Source organism: Pseudophryne corroboree, chromosome 2 (assembly GCF_028390025.1).
Source record: "Pseudophryne corroboree isolate aPseCor3 chromosome 2, aPseCor3.hap2, whole genome shotgun sequence".
In the NCBI taxonomy this organism is placed as follows: Eukaryota; Metazoa; Chordata; class Amphibia; order Anura; family Myobatrachidae; genus Pseudophryne; species Pseudophryne corroboree.
Window position 1 is genome coordinate 114,884,764 of NC_086445.1, and position 14,731 is coordinate 114,899,494.

A 14,731-nucleotide genomic window follows, 5' to 3' on the forward strand; every position below is an offset into this window, starting at 1 on the left:
CTACAGATTTGTGGGGGTGTTTGGCACTGATTACTGAAAGATAACCAAACAAGGTTATATTATTTCGGTTATAATACAATAAAATACTAAAACCACTAATGGTCTGTCCTTTTAGTTTATATAACCGTGCAACACACACAGGGCCGTCTTAACAGCAGTGCAGGCCCCTGAGCACAGCAATGCACTGGGGCCCCTACCCATGCTCCAGCTATCAGCAGCAGCTTTGATGTCCCGCAGGCGGTAGGGGGGTGTTCTAAGTTCTGCTCAGCATGTAGGACCTGGAGCAGTATTTTCTGCTAATTACTCATTTACTGCACAGATGGGGCGGGAGGGAGAACACTAAACTGTAGAAGGGGGCATTTGGGCTGAATGAAGGGGCCCCGGTACATTACTGCAAGGGTGGTAGGGGGTGTTTAATACGTAGGTGAGGGGTGGATAGTGGAGTGGTCTTAATATTCATAATTTTCTGGTGGGAGGGCGGCATGCTTGACCACAGATATCTCCAATTCCTGGATATAGATTTTTTAGATTTGAATTGGATAAAAAACTAGAGAGTCCCACCTTTCAAAAGGTACTGGTGAGTTGGGGATAACAGTTCAGCAGCCAAAGAAATCCACCGATAAAATATAAAACTGCATATTAGGCATGTGGAGCTGGAGCAAGGACCAACTGCTTGAAGGCTGATATCTCTGATTCTGGCAAAAGTAGAGACAAGCTGCCAGTGGCCACTAAAAGGAGAGAGTCCCGGCATTTGGAGTATGCCCTCAGAAAAACTCTAAGTCAGACAAACCCCAAGATATCTGGCTGGGAAGAGCAATTAACAGGGTTGCATGGGGACCACTGCTTTGAAGTCCGATATCTCCGGTTCCCCAGGGCCGATTTTCAAAAATCTGGTATCCCTGAAAAGAGGGGATCCTCAGCTATCAGCTTGGGGCCCTTATACTCCTGGGGCCCTTGGGAAAGAGACCATTGAGCCCATATGAAAAGACGGCCCTGAACACACAAATAAATAGGGTTGGATTGCAGTGTACCGAAAATAGCAATTAAGCGATTTTCTGTACACTGCGCATGCACTGTGGCTACACAGCGCATTCGTTTGCATTCGTATGGTAAAGTGATCCCCGTTATCACGCTTATTGCGCACACAGTAATCAGGTTTAACTGCGTAAAGGGTTAGGGTGCCTCACTACCCCGGGAGTACTGCATTGAAATGATAATACCACGCTCGTCAGCAGAAACAGAACGGGTGTGGAAGGGGGTGAAAAGAATAGTGTGATCATCCCTGAAGGTTGAGCTCATACAACGAGTGACAGCAGCGGCCGTCGGGGAGGAGGGGGGGTTTGTAAGCAATGGGTAAACTTAGAGGTGGAGGGATTATGTGTCATCTAACTGAGACTTTTGGAGTAAAGAGGTGTATTTATCACAAACCTCATTGCTTACACTGTTGTGCATGCTACAGAGCAGCTGGCTCCAACCTGCATCTGCAGCACCAGTCTCTGTCTCTCTGCCCATCCACTATGCAGTCAGTGTCGGACAGGGGTATGAAGGGCCCACCGGGGGAATGCAGTAATAGGGGCCCATGCTTAGGGGTGTGGCCTGTCACCACAGAGGCTTCACTAACCATTAGCTAGTGCATGGTCTGGGCCCCTTTATAAATATATACTGTACAGTAAATACAGTAAATACTGCTAGTGCATGCACAATAATGTACCAGAATAATAGCAGTGCACTGTACAAAATACACCAAAGTCCTGTGCAATATAATGTAACATATGCATAATGTATAATTAGTGCACAGTCTGGAACCTGATCCCTACAAGAGGAGAAGGGCCCCCAGGCAGTGGGGCCCACCAGGGTTTTCCTCTGTACCATTGTTGCCCATTCCAACCCTCTGTGCAGTTACTGCCTACCTGACAGTGTTTTAGTAGCTTCAAGCAGCCTGCCTCCTGTCTGTCTCCAGCACCTTTCCCATCTATTAAGCAGGTATCTGCCTCCATCACAGGGGCCGCCCACTTCTCCTCTCACTGCTGTCCATGAGTACTGCCTCCAGTCACCGCAAATCAGTGCCACCCATTTCTAATGACGCCGGCCAGCCACAGATTGTACACCACCATAAGGGGCAGATTTAATGAGTGAAATTCTTGTTATCACTCATTACAAATATAAAATGGTGCTCCAGCCAATCAGCTGCTAGCTATCATGTTTTAAACGCATGCCAGGGGCTGGTTGGCTGGAGCACCATTTAACATTTGTAACAAGTGATAACAAGAATACCACTCTCTCTATTAATCCTATATGCAGAAATGAAGGTTGCCTTCTGCCGGCCAAGCTTGGCTGCGCCCGCAGGAGGCCCGCTGCCATCTTTCTGATCGCAGCAGCCGAGTGTGACGCCACAAAGCCGCCACAATCATGGCCACACCGCGCGAATGCCTCTGCTTGATTGACAGGAAGAGGCAATTACATTCCATGCGCCCGCATCCTTTTAGCAATTTTGCGGTTGGATCGCGTTTTGCGATCCAACCTGAATTAGGCTCTTTATCTCTATCCACTTTATCTCCATCCAAGGCTTAGTAAATAGAACTCTTAGGGGCCTATTTATCACCATCCGCATCCAGGATGCGGATGACAGGTGATAAAATCGCACAAACTCGCACTGCGATAACACTCTGCAGCATCGTCGGGGTACGTGTCATAAAAAATACCGTGATGACCTGCTGCGCATGCGCCCCTACCACCGTCTCCTGGTCGACCCCCCTACTCCCACACGCCGCGGACCCCCCCCCCCCCCAGCAGATCAATATACACACCTATCCAGGGAGCCGGTTCACGCTGCTTCTGATGGACTGCCGGGCGCCGGATCCTGTGCGCTGCAGTGACCCCGGTGCTGTAAAGTGCGCTGCAGCTTTGCAGCATCACTTTACTGCACCGGAGTCACATTGCAGCACATGGGGGACCCGGCGCCAGCAGCGCTTACTGGAGCAGGGACACCGGAACAGGTGAGTGTATTTTTTTTTTCTTTTACTTTTTTTTTTTTTTACACTCTGATCAGCTTGTGTTTCAATCGGACACACATAGCTGATCACTGTAGCCGGGTCCCGCTCAGCTTTCTATGCCAGGGGCAGATAAAGCTGGGCAATGCCTCCCTGTCGCAGTGCTGCTCTGTGGTAATTTTTCACATTTTTTTTTAGTAAATCTGGTCAGATCGCATTTCCCATTATAAGTATGGGGAATGCGATGTGGCTCACTAAAAAAAAGTGAATTAAAGGGTTTGGAGCAGTTTTTCATGAAAACTGCTCCACGTGCCCTTTAATACATTGAGGTGATATTAAAATAATGTGAAATGGGTGTAAAAAAACTCCCTTTTTCACATTATTTTAGTAAAAATAATGTTAATAAATAGACCCCTTAGTCCTGTAAAGGAGCCATTTAGCTGCCACCCTCAGGCCATACTTGCCTACTCTCCCGGAATGGCCGGGAGGCTCCCGAAAATCGGGTGACCCTCCCGGCGCCCCGGAAGAGCAAGCAATCCCTGCTCATTGCCAGGGGTTTCATGCTCTGGGAAGGGGGTCATGCTCGTTGCCAGGGGTAATGCTCATTGCCACGTTACCAGAGGTGTGTAATGCTCATTGCCAGGGGTGTGTAATGCTAGTTGCTAGGGGTAAAGCCCATTGGCAGGGCTGTGTAATGTCATTGCTAGGGGTGTGTAATGCTAGTTTCCAGGGTTGTATAATGCTTGTTGCCAGGGGTAATGCCCATTGCCAGGGGTGTGTAGTGCTAGTTACCAGGGGTGTGTAATGCTAGTTGCCAGGGGTAATGTAATTGCCAGGGATGTGAAATGCTCATTGCTATGGGTAATGTCATTGCCAGGGGTGTGTAATGTAATGCTCATTGTTAGGGGTGTGCGCCGGCGCCAGTCCGCCAGCTCTTCTGCTCCCCCTTCTCCCCGCCATAGTACTCCGCTCCGGGGCCGGAGTTTTGCATAGTAATGCGTTGCACACACGTCATGCCATGACACTCCGCCCCCCGAGTGGAGTACTATGGTGAGGAGGAGGGAGAGCAGTCAAGAACAGGAAAAGTGCCACGACGGGCGCCCCGTGCAGTCGCACGGTTTGTGCGCCACTAGAAATGGCACTGGCCTGTATACAGTGGGCGAGTGTGAGCAGGAATTTAAACTGACTCTGTGATTTTTTCACTGTCAGTAATCTATCTGACTAGAGAAAGGGAGTGCAAGAATATTGTAACTGTTAACATATAATCATTTTTCTATTGAATCTATTACTCTACTAGATTGGTTTGCACTGATACTGTTTATCTGGGCCGAGTATTCTTGTCTCTGGACTTCATGATATTGTGTATTCGTCTGATGCATATCTTCACCATCAGCAAAGTTCTGGGTCCTAAGATTATCATTATTCATCGAATGGTAAGATATCTCTCTGAACAGTCTCCACAGACTGTGATTATAGTATGTTTTGTATCAGTTATCCTCATATTTGAAAATTTTCTGTGAAATAATCACCTTCTAATTTGGCAGCAGGAATGTGAACGTCATTCCATAATTAGTTCTAAGTGTTTGGCATTGATATCTCTATTTGTTTCCACCTGGAATTCCACACCCCCGAACACCTCCCAACCACCCCCACCCCTGCCCCTCACCGCTATACTTAACGCAGTGGTATTTGCATGGAAACTTAGGGGGTAATTCCAAGTTGATCGCAGCAGGATTTTTGTTAGCAGTTGGGCAAAACCATGGGGGTCATTCCGAGTTGTTCGCTCGTTCTTTTTCATCGCATCGCAGCGATTTTCCGCAAACTGCGCATGCGCAATGTTCGCACTGCGACTGCGCCAAGTAAATTTGCTAAGAAGTTTGGTATTTTACTCACGGCATTACGAGGTTTTTTCTTTGTACTGGTGATCGTAGTGTGATTGACAGGAAGTGGGTGTTTCTGGGCGGAAACTGGCCGTTTTATGGGAGTGTGTGAACAAACGCTGCCGTTTCTGGGAAAAATGCGGGAGTGGCTGGAGAAACGGGGGAGTGTCTGCGCGAACGCTGGGTGTGTTTGTGACGTCAAACCAGGAACGACAAGCACTGAACTGATCGCACTGGAAGAGTAAGTCTCGAGCTACTCAGAAACTGCACAGAAAAATCTTTTCGCAATATTGCGAATACTTCGTTCGCAATTTTGCTAAGCTAAAATTCACTCCCAGTAGGCGGCGGCTTAGCGTGTGCAATGCTGCTAAAAGCAGCTTGCGAGCGAACAACTCGGAATGAGGGCCCATGTGCACTGCAGGGGAGGCAGATATAACATGTGCAGAGAGAGATAGATTTGGGTGGGGTGTGTTCAATTTGCAATCTAATTTGCAGTGTAAAAATAAAGCAGCCAGTATTTACCCTGCACAGAAACAAAATAACCCCCCCAAATCTAACTCTCTCTGCACATGTTTTATCTGCCTCCCCTGCAGTGCACATGGTTTTGCCCAACTGCTAACAAAAATCCTGCTGCGATCAACTTGGAATTACGCCTTTAGATCCATGTTGAGATCCTGCAGGAGGAGGAAGCCAATGAAGGGCAGATAGGTTGTATCTCTTGAAAGTCACGCCTACTGTATGTACTATAGACAGTTCTACATTTACCAAGAATTTAGCTGCAACTTTGCACATCTTTGCCGACAAGACATAAGATGTTGTCTGTCCCATTGTAAGTAATAAGTGTTCTTGTTACTGATTTGCTTTCTCCAGGTGAAGGACATGTTCTTCTTCCTCTTCCTTTTGGCTATTTTTATTGTATCCTATGGGGTGGCAAAGCAGGCGATTCTAACTACCAATGAAACAAGGCTAAGCTGGATCTTTCGGAATGTTGTCTACTATCCGTACCTAACACTTTTTGGGCATCTTCCATCAGACATGGACAGTAAGTTATCTGACTGGTCATGGCTGTGATTTCATGGCATAAATGATACAAGGGATTATGCTGAGAAGAACGTAAGACTATATGCGGGGAATATGTTGCATATTTCATGCTATGCATGCTCCGGAGCTATCCGCATGTAAGTACACTGAAGAGACAAAGATGGGCTGTAATGGGTGGTTCTCAGGGAGGACATGTTGATGCTAATGTCGGTGACAGAGCTGAATATAGGGGCCGATTCATAGATGGACCCAACCGCGCCTCTGTACACAGCGGCCGCGTCCCGTACAGATCTGTGACTCTTTTCCTTGCGGATGCGGCCCCAAGGTGATTGACAGCGGTGGGCATTCAGGTGGTGGAATTTTGGCGTTGCAGGGGCACGCTGGCCAGAACAGGGGAGTGTTGCGAGTGTTTTCACATGCAGCCTCTCCCATAGAAAAAAAGCCTGTGGACTGCCTGCCAGCGTAGCCAGGCTGCGCGGGCAGAGCTGGATTAAGGCTTTGGGGGGCCCGGGGCATTTAAGACTGGGGGGCCCTCATTCAGATGTGGACGGAGTAGCTATCGCTGCTGCTTACATAAAAGCAGCAGCGATAGCACTAATGTGGTAATGCAGCAGTAGGTGTCATTCCTCCACCTGCATTACTGATATGAACTATGTCCAAGAATGGGGATTTAGTTGGTCACAATACTGATGGCTACATCCTGAGCCCCCTAAATCCCGACAAGCATTGGCTGGCTGCGTGACCCAAGGGGTTGCGCAAGCCGCCCGCCACAATACCTACCAAGAGGCCAGGAAATATCCATCCTCTGACAGAGATCCTGGCCTACTGTGTCCCCGGAGACACGCCTCTGTTTGGAGAAATGGAGGCCGTCGCTGTCCCCAAATGGCATCAGACTGTCAATCTCTGACTGTCTGATGCCGCCTTATGTCTGGCGCCACAGACCCATACTGCGCACATGTAGTACGGGTCTGGTCCATGCACAAAGTACTGAACATCGGTACTTTGCTGCATGAACCGCTACTCATCCACATCTCAATAAGAGCCATAGGTGGTCATTCCGAGTTGTTCGCTAGCTGCATTCGTTCACTGTGCAGAGATGAGGCAAAAAAACGGCACTTCTGCGTATGCGGCGCAATACGGACGCGCATCGTACTATTACAACAAACAAAGTAGTTTCACACAGGGTCTAGCGAAGCTTTTCAGTCGCACTGCTGGCCGCAGAGTGATTGACAGGAAGAGGGCGTTTCTGGGTGTCAACTGACCGTTTTCAGGGAGTGTTCAGAAAAACGCAGGCGTGCCAGGAAAAATGCAGGCGTCGCTGGGCGAACGCAGGGCGTGTTTGTGACGTCAAAACAAAACTAAACTGTCTGAAGTCATTGCAAGCGCTGAGTAGGTTTTGAGCTAGTCTAAAAGTGCACATAAAAATTTTGTAGCCGCTCTGCGATCCTTTCGTTCGCACTTCTGCTAAGCTATAATACACTCCCATAGCGTTTGCACGGCTGCTAAAAACTGCTAGCGAGCGAACTCAGAATGACCACCATAGTGCACAAGCCTTCTGCGTGTACATAAACAAGGAGCATGGACACACGTCACGCAAAAAATTCACTTCACGCAGGGGGCATGCACATCACTTAACCAGCAGCTGTGCTGCCCCCAGCATCATACACACAGCAGGTGGGAGTGATCCCTCCCTACCTTTTCTCCAGCCCACAGGTGGGACAGTTTCCGAAAAACAGGACGGTCCCTCCAAAACATGATGGTTGGCAGGAAATGCATGCGTTCATACTCATGTAGATATACACACACACACAAAATATATATACACACACACACACACACACACACACACACACACACATATACAGTATATATATATATATATATATAAACACATATAAGCATACATAGTCTCACACGTATACACATGCATATATACTGTTACACACTGACAGTTACACACTTATACACATACATTCACACAGACACGTACATTCACATAGTCACACACTTATACACATATATATTTGTCACACACAGTCAGAAACATATACACCTACCACAATCAATCACACACTTATACATATATTATACATATACTGTAGAGTGCTCCTCCCTAGTCTTACCTCACTATCACACACTGACAGGGTGGGCCGTGGGCACATGTCTGTAGCTGCTCCGCCTCCTACTGCCTTCTCTCCTCCCTCCTCTCACATGCTACCTGCACTGTGAAACTGAAAGCAGTGCCGTGTAGCCCCGCCCCCCGGCTCGGATTCCATCTCTCTGCACTTTTCCTCTGCTTTCTTTGGACTTTATGCAGCTTGCAGTGTACTTTGCACTGCAGCTGCACACTGAACTGTGGGGCCCCTAGCAGCAGGGGGGCCCAGGGTAATGTACCCCCTGTGACCCCCCCTTAATCCGGCTCTGTGAGCGGGCAGGGGTCGACCTTAAATCGATGCATCCGCAATTAAACAGCGGATGTATCATGAGGCGGCGACACACACATGCTGGACGGCCTTGCCCTGTGTTGAGCGACCCCCAGCATGTGAGGAGATGGACACAGATCTCGCAGCGGGAAGCAAGACCTGCATCCATCTCTGAATAACACCCATAATCATTAATATGTCTTTTTCCAGGTTGCGCTTCTGCACCTAGTATAGAATGGTGCATGTGTGCACGGGTTATATGACTAGGGGGTAACTGGGGTGGGGAGGCACTACAGGGTGCAGACATTCTGCAAATATTCACCTTTTTTCACACGCATCCAGTGCAGGATCAAGCACACCATACGTCTGTCCAATTTACCATCAGGCCCAGAGTATCCGGCTGTACATACAACTCACAAGATGTAGAAGATGAAGAAGACAATAATAGAATTGTATTCTTATTTTTTCTTCAGGTTTGAACTTTAACCCTACAGAATGTTCCCAAAATGGCATTAATTCTACTCTGCCTAAATGTGTTTACAATGATGGTTCTGGCAACGCTCTATTTCCAGAATGGCTGATCATAATTTTGATGTGTTTGTATCTCCTTCTCGCCAACATTCTTCTGCTCAACCTGTTGATTGCAATGTTCAGGTAAGACGAATTCCTCCATGTTTTGTCTGTTGTGATTCTCATATAGTACTGTGCAAAAGTTTTAGTCAGGTGTGGAAATAATGCTGCAAAGTAAGAAAGCTTTCAAAAATAGAAGTGTTAATAAAAGTGTTACCCTAACTAGGCCGACCAGTATTAGTCGAAATGCGCTAGCTCAACACAGGAAAAAGGTCAACCTGGACTAAAGGTCGCCATGAAAATGGTTGCCACAGGTAAAGGTCGACATGAGTTTTTTTACTTTTTTGGGTGTCGTTTATTCTGGAAAATCAGCCGAAACCCTAATAAGTGCTTCCCGTCCTCTTTCTGCGCTCACTTTGCTCTCCATGCTGCAGGCAAGGTTCCTTGTTCCGTTCGGTACAGGTTACTATTCCCAATCGTAGTCCACGTGGATTGTAAAGTATGAAAAAAAATATGAAAAACTCATGTCTACCTTTTCATTTGTTGACCTTTGCCATGTCGACATTTTGTCAATGTCGAACTTGCCATGTCGACCAATAGTGGTCAACCTATTGACTGCCGACCTAAGTGCATTCGACCTAACAACCACATACCAAAGATATGATAAGGTCCCATTATTTGTTACTGTATAAGGAAGGGATAAGGGTGGTCATTCCGAGTTGATCGCTCGCTAGCAGTTTTTAGCAGCTGTGCAAACGCTATGCCGCCGCCCACTGGGAGTGTATTTTAGCTTAGCAGAAGTGAGAACGAAAGGATCGCAGAGCGGCTACAAAATTATTTAGTGCAGTTTCAGAGTAGCTTCAGACCTACTCAGCGCTTGCGATCACTTCAGACCGTTCGGTTCCTGATTTGACGTCACAAACACGCCCTGCGTTTGCCCAGCCACACCTGCGTTGTTCCTGGCACACCTGCATTTTTCCGAACACTCCCTGAAAACGGTCAGTTGACACCCAGAAACGCCCACTTCATGTCAATTACTCTGCGGCTGCCTGTGCGACTGAAAAGCATTGCTAGACTCTGTGTAAAACTACTTAATTCGTTGTAATAGTACGCAGCGCGTGCACATTGCGCCACATACGCATGCGCAGAAGTGCCATTTTTTTACCTCATCGCTGCACAGCGAACGAATACAGCTAGCGATCACCTTAGAATGACCACCAAGGTTCCAGTGCTCCCACCTCTATACACAACTCCTGTACAGATTTAATATTGAGAAGAACATGGTGAATTTTCAATGTTTGTTCTTTTTACTTTTTCCTGTCCCAGTTACACATTCGAAGACATTCAGAGTCAGTCAGATCAGGTCTGGAAGTTTTATCGCATTGATTTAATAAAAGAATACAATGAATGCCCGGTTGTTCCACCACCATTCATCCTGCTTGCTCATCTGTACCTTGCCCTGAAATACACCTTTGGTGAACCATTGACAAGGGACAAATTGCTGAGTGAGTGTGAAAGTGCCATTAGAGTGGGATTAAGCCCTGTAATAATTAGATAGGTTGGAAAAATTGTCACACATTATCCTTGTAGGATGCAAGTTCAAGGAAGATGACAAGTCATCGCTGCTGTACTGGGAATCTTACATGAAGGACAACTACTGGGAAATGCGGCAACAGCAAAAACAGCAGAGCCATGAATATGTGGTGAAGGAAATAGCCGAGAGGTAAAATCACCAAATCTGAGCCTAATGTTATGTTGTAAAGGTTGAAATGTTTCATAATACTCCCACTACTGTACAGCTCTCTGGGGAAGGTTAAAAGTGTCTGATTTCTGGTGAGTATATTCGTTCACACAGTGCACGTGGAGTGCCATTCATTTTATCTCTCAGCCATTAGACCGGGAACTCATACCTGGTTATCTGTGTGTTAAGGCCCCCATACAGCAATCACAAAAAAAAATCAATTTGCAGATTTTTCCCCAGGTTTAAAAATTCCCCAATCCCCCAATCTGCTCCCATATATTACAGATATTTTTCAGTGATTTGCAGATCATTTTCGGCAAATACAGATCTGCCAGTCTTGAAAGGCTCATCAGTTTACTACAATCGGTCTGCAAATCTGCTGATTGTTACCATACACTCAGAAAAAAGGTAATATAGGACCCCTGGCGCACAATAATCATAGATGCTAATTAGTACTTTTTAATTAGTACTTTTTAGTACTAAATAATTGAACCAACATGTGCAAATTTTAAATACACAAAAAACTCAATATTTTATTAAAACACAATCCCAGACTGGGTATGGTACATAATACACAATAAAAACAAAAGTACAAGTTGGGGTAAGGTAGATGGGAACCAGGTAACTTAGTGAAAGTGCTTTCAGTGCTTTGAGTCCTCCTTAAATAGAAAACAATCTCTCACCATAGTCCGTAGTTGCGGCGGTGGGCTAGCTTAAGAAGGTAGCTGGGGTCCTAGGCTGAATGGCCCAGCACCACCGCACTGTGCATATCAGCTTAAAGTCTCCTGTCCCGAAATACACCCCTCACTGTTCCTTGTCCAAATTACTACCTTCTTAAGCTAGCCCACCGCAACTACGGACTATGGTGAGAGATTGTTTTCTATTTAAGGAGGACTCAAAGCACTGAAAGCACTTTCACTAAGTTACCTGGTTCCCATCTACCTCACCCCAACTTGCACTTTTGTTTTTATTGTGTATTATGTACCATACCCAGTCTGGGATTGTGTTTTAATAAAATATTGAGTTTTTTGTGTATTTAAAATTTGCACATGTTGGTTCAATTATTTAGTACTAAAAAGTACTAATTAAAAAGTACTAATTAGCATCTATGATTATTGTGCGCCAGGGGTCCTATATTACCTTTTTTCTGATTGTACCTTTTGGAGATTAGTGTTTATCTCCTCTATATTGGACCCAGGCAGCACTATTTTCAGTACTGCGCTCACCTGAAAGTACTCCATTTGCTTGTTACCATACACTAGCAATCTACAGCTGAAATTGATATGTGGACTACCTGATTTAACAATCGCAATTGATTTTTGGTCTGAATCCACGATATGTGAACCCCATACATTGCAGAATTATTTGCACATTCATCTGCAAAACAGCAAATTGCCCCAATTGATTGCTGATGTTTGGGATCCTTTACAAACATGCACCACAGATGCTACAATCATGACTACTACCTTATAGCAGAAATGTCACCTGGGAATTCATCCAGTCTGGCAAGGATGGATATTTGTAGGAATATCTGTGTCACAAATCGGACTCCCTCCTTCCAAATCAGCCACTATAGCTTCAAGTGCTTTGGGGTGCTCCCACTGGCCTGTAAACATCAACATATTGAGCCTGGTTAGCTGCTGGTCATTTTGCACCTATTTCTAACTTCTGCAATGCATGCGCGCCTTCATGTAGGATTGATCAGCTGATTCTGGTTTCTCCCAATCACAGAGGGGCTAGCTTCCACCTGACCAGAGGCAACAAAGACTGATCAGAACACCCTATTTAAACCCCTAACTTGCACTTGCTCATTGACAGTACAACTTGTATCTTATCAGTTCCTGGTCCCAGTATCCATAGCTGCGCTTCCTTTTTCCTGGTTGATTGCTGAATCTGTCATTTGGTGCATAATCCATTGTGTGGGAAATTTACAAAGAATCGTGTCTGGCTGTGATCCATAATCGCACTTTATCGGCAGAACATTTTCCGCATCAAATAATGAAATTACTAGGAATTGTGTTGGGCTGAGTTGCGTCGTCTGATGGTGATCGGAATCAACAGCAACCTGGCTGTTGACTGACAGTCAGGCCACTCACAGCCAATCAGTGGCCTGTTCCCACTGTAATGGCTGCAGATTTGCTGGTGGCTCTGCAAGTGACAGAACTCCCATGGGTTCCGTCACTAATGGGAACTGCACTGTATGTACAGCATGTACAAACAGTGAGGCTTGTTTCTGGCATGGATCATGTGCTTTTGTTTTTTTATTTTTTAACCCCCTGGATGCCTACATGGACAAGAGGACCAACCTGAACAAGGGTAGGTGAGTATGCATATTTTTTGCCCACACATGTAGCGGGGTTCTACTAGACAAGAAGACCGACCACGCCAGGGACAAGGTGAGTATATGTGAGTGTATGTATTACAGTTTTACTGTCTATGGTGTGTGTGTGTGTGTGTGTGTGTGTGTGTGTGTGTGTGTGTGTCTTGTGGTTATTTTAACATTTCTTTTACAGAAGAACTATAGGTTCCAGTGGGCCCTTAATAATATGCATGGTGGTATTTGTGGTTCTTCAAGTACCAGCATGTGAGTGGGCTTGCTCGGACCTGTAGTACTCCTGTAAAAATATTATTATTTCTACTTTTTACAAATTCAAAGCTTATTAAACAGGCACCCACTGCCCTGAGCGATCCTCGTGTGGGAAACCCTTTTATTCAGGGTGTCCCCACTTTCTGAGGAATCCGAAGGCTGAAGTGACTAGTTGGGAGGCATTAATGTTTTGCCCAGGGAACCCTGTCAAGTGTGTCCTCCGGCTGTGACATTAACCCCCCAGTAGTAATAGCTCAGTGCTTGTCCTGGAAATACAAAGGACCCCTATGCATTTTTCCCCCTTCTTTTCCTGAAATATGACCAGCTCACTCAGCCCGGTGCTGGTTCACGTCATTTTATTTATAAAATTGACCCTTTCATTCACTTAAAACATAAAAGCACTGATCCATGCAGGCTTCATGTGACATACTTTATTTTTAATTGTATTGGTTTAGTGAATTCTGTTGCAATTTTTGTGTGAGTAAATCTTAGTAAATTCATGATTTGCAGTGATGTCAATGTTAATCCAACAATGTTGGGTCCGATGGTGAGATGGCGTGATTTGGTTTGTGAATTCCTGTTTAACATGTTGGGGCAGTACGGATGGTGTAACGGTTAGCATTACTTGCCTCACAGCACTGAGGTCATGGATTTGATTCCCACCACGGCCCTAACTGTGTGGAGTTTGTATATTCTCCCCGTAGTTGCGTGGGTACCCTCCAACACTCCAAATATATACTTGTAGGTTAATTAGCTCTCAGATCTGGAATAGTCTTATGGCTTTCAGACATTGCTCTTGAATAGGGGTAGGTAATGTTTTTCTTTTACGACATTACATATTACGAGCCCAAAAACGGGGGGGGGGGGGGGGGGGATGATCCCTCACTAAGCACTTATATGGAGAATAGTAAAAACCACCACTATTATATTACAATAAATATCAGTACAGGTTAAGTATCCCTTATCCAAAACGCTTGGGACCAGAGGTATTTTGGATATCGGATTTTTCCGTATTTTGGAATAATTGCATACCATAATGAGATATCATGGTGATAGGACCTAAATCTAAGCACAGAATGCATTTATGTATCATATACACCTTATACACACAGCCTGAGGGTAATTTTAGCCAATATTTTTTATAACTTTGTGCATTAAACAAAGTGTGTCTACATTCACACAATTCATTTATGTTTCATATACACCTTATACACACAGCCTGAAGGTCATTTAATACAATATTTTTAATAACTTTGTGTATTAAACAAAGTTTATGTACATTGAGCCATCAAAAAACAAAGGTTTCACTATCTCACTGTCACAACTGAGGGCCTGAGCTGACGGAAGGCAGCCTCAGTTGTAGGGGCTGAGATGTACCGGAACCTGGGAGGTTGTATCAGACCCCTGGACATGTAAGTAACATGAAGAGAAACCGCCCGAAGGCGTGACCACGACAACTTGAGTAAAAGTCAATGATATTTATTTATGACAAACTCCAT

At 45.6% G+C, this 14,731-nt stretch overlaps 1 protein-coding gene across 1 annotated transcript in view; it reads left to right on the forward strand.

The window, feature by feature from the left end:
- The window catches only part of LOC134990454 (transient receptor potential cation channel subfamily M member 2-like), a 220,330-nt gene that overhangs the window by 165,645 nt on the left and 39,954 nt on the right, over positions 1 to 14,731 (forward strand). The window contains exons 18-22 of the mRNA XM_063950688.1: positions 4,288 to 4,423; positions 5,741 to 5,912; positions 8,808 to 8,988; positions 10,231 to 10,409; positions 10,495 to 10,627. Of these exons, the coding sequence (XP_063806758.1) occupies positions 4,288 to 4,423; positions 5,741 to 5,912; positions 8,808 to 8,988; positions 10,231 to 10,409; positions 10,495 to 10,627 (801 nt within the window). The remainder of the gene's footprint in view (positions 1 to 4,287; positions 4,424 to 5,740; positions 5,913 to 8,807; positions 8,989 to 10,230; positions 10,410 to 10,494; positions 10,628 to 14,731) is intronic.